The sequence below is a fragment of the Gossypium arboreum genome, chromosome 1 (genome assembly GCF_025698485.1).
Source record: "Gossypium arboreum isolate Shixiya-1 chromosome 1, ASM2569848v2, whole genome shotgun sequence".
Lineage (NCBI taxonomy): Eukaryota > Viridiplantae > Streptophyta > Magnoliopsida > Malvales > Malvaceae > Gossypium > Gossypium arboreum.
This window is the reverse complement of record NC_069070.1, coordinates 48598639-48610194: the sequence shown is the minus strand read 5'-3', so window position 1 is coordinate 48610194 and position 11556 is coordinate 48598639. Positions and strand designations below refer to the sequence as shown.

The 11556-nt window shown below is 35.7% G+C and overlaps 1 protein-coding gene across 1 annotated transcript; it reads right to left on the bottom strand.

Moving 5' to 3' along the window:
* Positions 1–2107: 2107 nt before the first annotated feature.
* LOC108477599 (serine/threonine protein phosphatase 2A 57 kDa regulatory subunit B' beta isoform-like) lies at positions 2108–5784 on the bottom strand. Its single transcript, XM_017780149.2, has 2 exons — positions 4295–5784; positions 2108–2915 (listed from the first exon to the last, which is right to left on the bottom strand). Exons 1-2 carry the CDS (start codon positions 5402–5404, stop codon positions 2592–2594), a joined length of 1434 nt encoding a protein of 477 aa, XP_017635638.2. The 5' UTR covers positions 5405–5784; the 3' UTR covers positions 2108–2591.
* Positions 5785–11556: the final 5772 nt, after the last annotated feature.

Sequence of the window (11556 nt, the reverse complement as noted above, 5' to 3'; positions counted from 1 at the left end):
TAAATTATGTTCGGTAACCCCTCAAGCTCAAATCCGTCGACGGTTTCGGGCGTGGGGGCGTTACATTCATCATATGGATAAAGGCTTCCCTAGCCTCATCTCCTCCTCCCTGAGTCACGGTCATGGGTTTACTCTCAACTGGCGCTGCCCCTTGAACGGGAGCCGGCGCATTACTTTCTACATCATCAGCTTTAGCTTGATTGGGATCCATTACCAAAGGATTAGTTTGATAGTGTGAATTGAGCTCCAACGTCCTTCAATCCCTAAGCTAGCATGGCGATACTCCGGTACTCAAAATGTGGCTACTATTATTTAGTCCACAACCTTGTTCTTTCCTCGATTTAGGTCCGGACTCCATTTTTCTTGATAATCAAGCTTGAAAGTTGAAGAAAAACCCTAGCTATGGCTCTTCAAATTTTCGACACACATTTGAAGAAGATGAACACAATTTTGACTTATTTTTCCCTTTTTATTCTTTTATTAACCAAATGACAAAAATGCCCTTAAGGCCTTTCTTTCAAATTTTTCCTATTTATGCCCATTTTTGTTCATAATTATAGAAATTGGGCACATTACTATTTAAGGACCTCTAATTAATAATCCATGGCAATTTCATGCTTAAAGCTTCTAGAACTCACATTTTGCAACTTTTGCAATTTAGTCCTAAATGTCAAATTGGACACTTTATCAATAGACTTTATTCATGAAACTTTCACACAAGCATGCAATCATATCATAGACCTCATAAGAATCATAAAATAATTATTTCTACTTCAGATTTATGGTCTCGAAACTACAGTTCCGACTAGGCCCTAATTCAGGATGTTACAGTGAAAATGAGTTGTACCACTATATGCAAAGTATGGATTTTTTTTTTAATTACGGTATTTTAAAATTTTTCAAATTTATTACAAATGATGAATATTTGACATTGAATATGAATTTCCTATGTTAGTTGCTAATAGTTAATACATCATTCTTAAATACTCATAACTAAACATATTTTAATGATACAAATATTTTACTATAATGATAAAAATTGTATTCTCGTATAAATAAAAATTTATAAGTGTTCACAAATCATTTTAAAATGATTTTTTATAATTATAATTATTACATTTTACAATAAAGTGTGCGATATTAAAAAAAAAAATCACAATTGCAATACCAAAAATGATAATTACAGCATCCATTATACCCGTAAATGCAATGAACACTACGCGATGGAAAAACACCGACCCTCCTTGGATTGTACAGCATGGGTGGGAGAAAGTTATCATTGAATCCAACAATAAAACCATCATAATAGTTTGGCACTAAGGGACTTTCATTCTAGGAAACCTTTGCCATTTGCAAATCAGCAGCTGATTGACTTGCTAGTAGAACGAGGAAAGGTTGCCACCGTGAGAAATTTGTAATGAATTTTAAGAAATGAAGTGGAGTGAATTATGAAAAAAATGAATTTTAATACTTTAAAAACAAAGTTAAATATCCCACCGATTCCCATACAAATTTGATTATTTTTTCATTTTAAAAGTTCTCAACACCCTAAATATATATTTAATAAATTTTACATATTATCAAATAAATTTGTTATCAACAAGTGGAAGTAGATTTATTCTCAAAGTATTTGGATAAAGTTCAAATTCTAGAATCAAAATTGTTAAAAAAAAATTACTTAATACCACTCTGATACACAAAATTAAGTTCAAATCGTAAAACATGTGAGGCTACGTGTAATTAAAATTTCTTTTACTAAATTCATACTAATTTAGTGCAAAAAAAAATATTTGATTACATGGATGTAACGGTGACAAACTTTGATGAAAAGTAATAATCAAACTAAAGTTTTTAATTTGAGAAAAGCAAAAACTTAATTAACCTCTTTTTACCTATAAACAAATGCGACAAAGGCCCAAAACATACATAAGGCATGTTGATATGTATATGCTCGAATTGAGTAATTTGATCGAACCTTTAGTCGTACAAGAATAAACCCTGTCTGTTTGATACAATACTTAAAACTACTCAAAGTCCCTTCCCAACTTATAAATAGGAAAAAACTACTCAAAGTCTCTCCCCAACTAATAAATAAAAAGATAATACCTTTAAACACACTTAAACCCACATTACTCGTTCTTGTATTTATATTTTGATTGTCATGTACTTGTTACACTTAAAAAAACAAAGAAAAATACAAGTAGTGGTATCAATAATTCCAAACTAAAAAAATCTAATACTTTTTTTCCCTCCTTTTAAGGATGTGAGTTGGACGAACAAATAAGCTTGACAAAAAATACAAGTTTGTTCCTCAGAGATCATTGTAGCATGTTTACTACCCAATTCCATACATTTTAAATTACATTAATCGCTGCTCTTTCTCAGGTATCTTCAATGATCATATTGAGACCCCCAAAACCAAAAATGAAAAGAAATAAGAATTCCACTCCGATTCATCAGCTTGACTGTAACCATATCGTCTTGCGCTGTCGCATCCGCCAGTTTTTTCCATGTCATTTCTCGATGCTCTTCCACCTCTTGGGCTCTGGCCTCTCTCTCTTCAAATTGTCTCTGACAATCCGATTCATTGGCTAGACTGTAACCATATTGTCTTCCCCTCTATGCGCTGCTGCATCCACCAGTTTTTTCCATGTCATTTCTCGTTGCTCTTCCACCTCTTGGGCTCTGGCCTCTTTCTCTTCAAATTGTCTATGACAATCATCAAATAACTCAGCGTCCATTTCCATGAACATCTTTTTCACATTCGCAGTCAACCCATGAATTGCTTGGTTCCAATGACTTCGGATGTTCTTCTCCAATGCCTCGAAGATGATAGGTAATATCACCTGCCGATTTTGGGCAATTAAGCTCACGATGTGCTCATTATTCCACAAGAAGAGGGCCCTTTCGGCAACCTACAGTACAAATGGTCTTTAGGAAGAATTCTGAAGAAAAGCAAACAGTCAACAATTTTGCAGCAACCTATTCCCTCCAACAAATACAAATTGTTACCAGCACAGTAGAAACCTTACTAATAAAAAGTAAATACCCAAGAACTCCAAATGTTCCATTATATCCACCTTTGCAAAATGTAATCCACTGAGTGTGAAACTTAGCTAAGACAAGAACCTATTAAGCACTAGTCAACCAATGGCATTTAAGGGAAAATGCCAAAAAAAGGTCTAAAGTAAAAGAAAAAAAGAAGTAAAAAGATATAGGAGATAAAACAATAAACGCATAATCACCAAACTGAATATTCAAATTACAATGTGTAGAATCTACAGGAAAGAGGGGTTGTAAAGCAATCTATGAAACCAAGCAGGAAACCAGTAAATGAACTTGAAACGAACATTATTAAAGAAACTGTTATTCAAATTTTGGTTCAAATGAAGTCAATGTGAGCATCTATGACAGAAAAATGGAATGCAAGAACTTCCAAATCAACCACAAGTTGACGTTGGGACCAACATATATTTGTTCATAAACTCTGATATTAACTGTTCATTGTGTAATCTCGAAGTCACAGTGCTTGGGAATAAAAACATTATCTACAGATAGAAGCTAGTAGAAAAACCAATGATGCAAGACATTATATAATACAAGAGCAACTTTTCTTTTTAACCTCCTTTTGACCGAATCTCAGACAACAGAAAACCATGATGAAGAAATTGAAAAAGAACAGGTAGGCTACACCATGGGAGAGAACTTAAACCAGTACCTTCCTATCGGACGATGAACAGAAAGGGAGAAGCCACTGGAACATAAAGTAGAAATGTCTAAGGTTCGAAACATATAGCTCTGACTTCTTAATTTTTCTTCAAGTTACCCCTGTCCAACATCATGCCTGATACAGTTTTTTTTTTTTTTTGACTTCACGTCCAATACAGTTTTGAACACTCCAAATACATGGAAAAGCTTTAAAATTTTGAAGAAACCTGTGTTGGATTCATACTCATATCTGACACTTGTACTTGAGTCCAAGTAACATAGTTCAAAACCATGCAAAATCCATCACAAATTTCCAAAAACATATCAGAAGTTAGTATCACAATGCAGCGCTTTCCTAGAGTGCCAAGAATCCCATTCCACATTCAGAATAGTAAGAACTAACATGAAAAGTTAAAGGAGAAATATCACAAGCTGATAACAACTGAGCATCAAAATCATTGTTAACCCAATTCTAGCAACAAAATCCACATTCCACAACTACGAAAAATAATGGACGAAAACTCAAACAACTGGAATTCTTTAAACCCAAAATGACATAGTGAAAAGAGAGTCCCTTATATATTACCTGAAAATGAGGGCTATTGAGACAACGAGCAATCTGTCTGAAAAGAGGAACCACACATCGTTGGAACTCAGCAGACTGCGTTGCTTCAAGTACTTCTTCAAGTTCTCCAAGGAAGAGAAGTTCCTTTTGACAATTAGTCAAAGGCCAATACTTCAACAACCCTCTTATAACCGTGTCAGCCAGCTTATAATCCTTCTCAACAAACTGAATAATACAATAAGACAACTGCTGGTGATACGCTCCCACAGGTTTCGGCTTATGCAAAGGGATCAATGCTCTCACAAGGAACAACTTATGTTCCTCTTTCATGGGCAAAGCGAAGCCATTGATAATACTTCCCAGAATCTCCAAAAGCTCCCCAATCCCGCTATGCCTCTCTGTTTCGTATATAAACCTATAGAAAATATTATTTATGGCTTTCCTAATAAACGGACGATGAACCATGAATTTACCATAAATCCTATGGAGAATTGTTTTTAAAAACTCTCTTTCCCTGTGATCCTCCGAATCAAACAAATCAAGCAGCTTCAAAACGAACGAATGATCAATGAATCTCTTTGCAACCTTAGTGTCCGTATCCGAAGATACGACATATCTCAAAAGAAGCTCGTAAACAATCTGTAAATGCGGCCATGAGGGTTCCAAATACCCTTCATCTTCTTCAGGATCCGTCGCTTCTTGGCCCGTGTTCTCGTGAGACGCCGGAGGGAGGCACCGGAAAATGTTGACTCCGATCATTTTAATCATATCTTCTTGACACCTCTCCATGATTTTGCCTGAACCGGATTGAATGATATCGACTAGTTCCAGCAGTGTTTGCCGCTTGATTTCTTTTTCTCGGGCCGATTTCAAGGTATCGGAGAAATCGAATTGAAAGCAACAAATCTGTAATTTTCTCATGAACAAATTCTGCCTATCAGAAACGGGGACGTCGCGGAATAACGGCAACGGTTCCACAGTAGCCATTGGTGGTGGAGCCATAGGGACGTCGGAATTTCGGGATGGAGCGGCGACGGCATTGGAGTTTGGACCCGACCCGTATAAAGATGCATCCGTTGAATCAGATTTGGAATGCTTCCGCTGTCCTCCTTTGATAATTTTCTTAAACATTTTGGAAACCTAATGAAGATTATGTTGACTAATCGCGCTAGGGTTAAGCAAAGGTTTCAATGGAAGAAAGAAAATCCAATAATGGATCTGAAAGATTTTAAATTATGGGAAGAGAATGGGGGATTTTCATCAGTCTTTTGTTCCCCAAATGATCGGATTTTAGCAACGTTGATTGACCGTGAATTTGGAGAGAGACATCGGAAAAAAAGATCGCCGGAATGTGATCAACTGATATGACGGTTGTGCTGTTCCGGCGACCATTCGGACGGCCTCAATTTAATGAAAACAAAAAATACAAGGGAGAGTAACGAAAGTGGAGGGTAATTAAGGGAAAGAATTTTTTTAATGAAAATAATAATATAAATGCCTTCTAAATAGTTGGGTATTGCATCATTAATTACTGTAATAAAATTTTATTTTATCACTTAATTAAAAAAATATAATTTTATCATTAAAGTTTTTAAATTTATTTTTTGGCACTTTTTCAATTAATATAATAATTATTTTAATCCTCAAATTTTATTTTTATTTTTAAATTTGATTCGATTCCATATAAATATTATTTTAAAAATAAAAATTCTATATAAAAATTGTGATATGAGAATGGATTGAAACATGTAATATGATATAAGATATTTGTGTGTTGATGATGAATTGGAATGAAATTGTGAAATTATATATGAATTGGATTGAAATAAAACGAGATAAGTATAGTGTATAGTATACGAAAATGCAAATGTGACCAATTACAGGGTATGGCAGGTAAATGTAAATGATTACAGGATATGAATATGCGAATATGAATTATGACAGGGTATGATAACGAACAAATGAATATTTGATACCCATGTGAACTTAGTAAAAGGTTAGGATACGATTGGCATGCTAATAGAGTTAGATGCACTTGTACGGGATATCTGATGATATGGAGATTATGACAGTTTATATCGAGATCTAGCATCTATTGCGGATCATCGAGTTTTATTTGTCTCTTCAAAGACTTTGGTGTGGTGGAGGGATGCTTTTGTAAATGTTTAAACATTTGATACCTACGTGCTTTGTACTTTGGTGCCTTGTTGTGGTGTAGTTTAAGCTCATATAAGCTATGTTGGTGTGGTGTAGTTTACTCGTGTATCTGAGTCTATTTTACTAGGGTTACATTGGGCAAAACATTGAAATCAAATCTTAAAATCGAAAAATAAAAGAAATCGAATTTTGCTAAACTATTATAATGTATTATTTGAATTGAACTGGTATAATCTTATGAATTGATAATAGTATATGAAATGATTTGATGATATGGAATTGTATGTGTGCATATATGTAATTCACGATAAAGAAATTATACAAAAGATTATGCAAACCGATTAGAATCGAGTCCTGGGGCAGATTTGAGTATGAATGAGCCAATAGGCACGAAAGTAATTGTGAAGATAAGATAAAACTGAGCATACAATTTGATGAATGTGTAGTTATAAGAATATGTACATAGATAATGGAATGAATTGAATAAGTAGGAAGTGAAATAAATGGAAAATGGTTAGGTAAATATTAAAAAGTATAGTATATAACAATCATATGTATTTGTTGATGAAATTATGCTTCAATTTCATATGCTATATAATGAAAGTATTGGTATCCTAATGTTGATTGGTATGACATGGTAAGTTTAAATGCTAATATGAAATAAATTGATGTGCAAAAAAAAAAAAAGGTTATCTACATGCTTCATTCCATAATGAAAGCTTTTGGCATGAGTGTGTATGTGGAATGGCTAAAGTTTGAATTTGAGTTGATTATATGCATTTGATTAATGCTTGGATTATATTGACTTGAATTATAGAAGTACCACTAAGCGTTATCGCTCAACGTACAGTTTGTTTATTTTGTGCGTAGGTATTAGGGAATCTCGAAGTCGCGAGAATTGATTCAGAATTCGAACCGCAACTCTCGAGTTAGCAAAGTTTTTGTAGTTCTTTTATCTTTTTCTATATGGCATGTACCTAGATTTCAAAGTCGGTTTTGTATCGAAATTGCCATCATGAAGTTTGAATTGGCACTATGATTTAAGTCAAGTGCACAATTTGTTTAATGTACACTTATGAACATGGTATGAGTAGGTTGGATTGGTTAACTGGTTGAAATAGTAGAAATTGTCTTATGGTTCAGTATAATTTGATAATTTGGTTAATATATGTGTATAAATGATGTTAATGGATAGAATTAAGTATGTGTGTATGGTTTAAATTTCTAAAAGGATTGAATTGTAGTATTGATTGCTTAGGTGATGCAATTTGGTACCAAATGGACCTATTTGAAACAAGCAGTCATGTCGCAACATCAAGCTCTTGTCATCGCGATAAGAAATTGTCAGTGAGTCATATCAGGACAAGAAACCCCCAAAGTTGCAACGTCAACATGATATTTTGCAAACTTTACAATTGGTCTTAATTCGACCTCAGGTTAGATTTAAAGCTTTTGTAAGCTCGTATAAGACTTGAAAATGATGGAAAATCATATTGATATTGAATAATATAGTTAATAACATATATATATATAAGGATAAATTGATTTATAGTTGCTCCAGCAACGAATATGGCATCTCGTAGCTCAAACTCGATGATTGGGTCGGGAATGGGGTGTTAGATCCAGTGGTATCAAAGCTATAGATTTAGTTGATTATCGAACTAAACTGAGCTCAAAATTGAGTCTAGAAGTACATGCCAAGTTCGAGGTGAATTTAAGTCAAGATTTGGATGCTGATTATGAATTGTTCTGTTATATAGCTGATAATATTAGGTGAACTGAGAAATGTTGTTATAGAAGAAGTTAATAGTAGTGATCACCCTATTGAAGGTGCAAATATAGTAGGAATCGAAACACACAGTATCGATCAAGTCAATGCTTGAGTCAAAAATAGAGCCAACAGACCTCACCATGAGGGTTGAGATGATGAGGATTTATTTCGCATAATAGAGGATGTACTCTAGGGAGTTGTGGGAGCTGCTCAGCAAGCCTTGATAAAGAGTTGTGAAAGTAGAAACTAAATACTAAAGGTTGAAGATGTTGGCCCTTCCTCAGTTGAAATTTTGTTGCAGCCAACCGAGCGAATATGGTAGAGCAGGCCATAAACCTAGTTAAGAAAGTTGAGTTTCCCCAACCATTCGGAAAGGGAGTAAGGACTACTAGTTCACAACCCTTACCTAGAAAACTACAAAATCTCGAGGATCTTGGAGATCAACTCCAAAAAATGTCAAGTTTAAGAGAGACAGAGTCAGGCAACCATATATACCAATGAGTAATACCGAGGGCCCTATAAGAGATCAAAATTCCCAACTATGAACTTTGTAGAAGAAAACACAAGGGCAAGTGCTAAAAAAATCTACTACATATTTCGATGCGAGTCCCTAGAGCATTTGACTTATGAGTGCTCAATAAATGTTACTGATGTTTCTACGACTACTCAAAAATCTACTCCTACAATTAGGGGCATGGGAACATGTCGTGGGGGATCAATAGCAAGGAATAAACAAAGAAGGGAAGTTAGTTCTATGGTTCAACAATTTGAAGCTAGAGCTCTTGGATGAGCCTATTTGGTTCGAACCAGGAAAGAGGATAATGCTACTGATGTTGTAGCAGGGAAATTGAAATCGAGGTTATTAAATATAGAAATATTTGTTCCAAGTACTTTGAAACAAATTATGCTCGTTGAGCAAGTGTATAAGTAATGCCCATGAGAAATCCAAAATAAAACATTCTCAATTGATCTGTTAATCATGCCGTTTGATGATTTTGATGTAATTCTAGGAATGGATTGGTTGACCAAGCATAGTGTGAAGCATGTATAGCTTATGTTATTAACTTGAACTTGATTGAAAGCCAAATGACCAAGTCCAGACATTATGTGAGCTTCCAGAAGTGCTTCTAGAAGAATTGTCAAGATATCCTCCTGATAGTGATGTTGAATTTGCAATTGAGGTTTACCCGGGTACAGCTTCCCTTTCTATTGCTTCATACCGTATGGTGCCAATGGAGTTAAAAAGTTAAAAATTCAATTGCAAGATCTCTTAGACCATGGCTTTATACATCTGAATATATCACCTTAGGGAACTCTAATGTTATTTGTCAAAAAGGAAAAATGAGTTGATGCGGCCATGTATTGGTTATCAACAACTAAATAAGTGGGAAATCAAGAATAGATATTCAATGTCATGAATTGATGATTTGTTCGATCAATTTAAATGTGCATCTGTAACACCCCTTACTCGTATCCTACGTCGGGACAGGGTGCGAGGCATTACTAGTATTAAACACATGCATACAAACATTTTTGAGTCATAGAATTTCGCTCAAATTTAAAACTTTCAAACTTCCTCTTAACGTCCCTAGTTTGGACCTAAGATGCCCAAAACACACTTTAGAAATGGTTCAAGAATAAACAGAACACTTTAGAAAACTTTGAAATATTTTCAATGCAAACAGGGGCACACGCCCGTGTGGAAGGGCGACACGCTCGTGTGTCCTCTTAACATGGCCATGTTGAAGGCCCGTTATCTCACACGTCCTGAACATATCGGGACACGCCCATGTCCCTAGCCCATGTGGATTTATTTCTCGATTTGAACCTACAGGGGTTTTCACACGGCCTGGCACATGCCTGTGTCCATGGCATGTGTCCCCTACAAGGCCATGACACGCCCGTGTCTTAACCCGTGTAGTAAAACCTTGACATTCTATTTCTGACGTCATCAACTATTTAGGGGCACACGCCTGTGTGCTAGGCCATGTGGTGAATTTAATTTCGCAATTAAGGTGCAGACTTCACACAGCCTGGGCACATCCCCATGTGCTATAATCGTGTCCTCCACACGGTTGAGACACACGGCTGTGTCTCCGCCTACATGGTTACTACAGGCCATTCTATTTTGAAAAATTAAGGTGTAGGGGACACATGGCCGGACCACACGCCCATGGGGCAGATCGTGTATCACACACAGCCTAGACACACACCCATGTTTCTACCCGTGTGGACAAAAACAAGGCTATTTACCAAGCCTTTTTGTCACCCTTACTTACACCAACCTATAAAACATCAAACAACACTAATACCACATAAACGCTTGACCATATCAGCCAATACCAAGGCATCCACACATCATTTCCAAGCTATTTTCTATCATATACAACATCTCCTACTTATTAACACAAACCATGCAACAACCACATCCATGAAAATTCTCATCAAATCTATTTAGCAATAATCAATATTAGCCAACATCAATGGCCTATACAAAAAGAATATCACATCAAATTGAGCCAACACTTATGGCTAAACCAGCATGACACTTAACAAAAAGACCAAGTCCCTATACATGCCATACTCAAAATGACAAATCTAACTATACCCAATTGTTCGGATTGATAGTGTGATCGAGCTTCCAACATCCTTTGATTCCCTAGCTAGCTTGGCGATGCTATAAGAAAATGGAAAAAAGAGGGAGTAAGCATAAAGCTTAGTAAGTTACATGTAAATAATTAACAACACTTTACCAAGTAATATCATACTCATAACATATTATACACTTGCACAAGATTCTTGAATGACCATAAACATAACTTACTTTTTTTCATCTTACTACTCATATACACAACCCGAGCTCATTCTCATGGGTTTCGTGTAGGTACCTATACCACTTGCAACATAATTATAACTTTTTTCAATAGTGTCATAATCTTTAAATCACCTGTTGAACCAGTTGGAATAATAAAGGATACCCGATAAGCCTCATATAAAAGGGTAAGATGCCGATGTCATGTCCCAGACATGTTCTTACACTAGCTCTCATATATCGATGCCGATGCCATGTCCCAGACATGGTCTTATACTGGCTCATACAATAAAGCCGATGCCATGTTCCAAACATGGTCTTACACTGGCTCACATATCGAGGCCGATGCCATGTCCTAGACATGGTCTTACACTAGCTCTCATAACAATGTCGAGGCCATGTTTCAAATGTGGTCTTACACTGGCTCACATAATGAGGCCGATGCCATGTCCCAAACATGGTCTTACACTGGCTCACATATAACCCTAGTATCATGGCATGGATATTCGATCTATTCCTACAGTTCATCCGAGAGTTTTACCA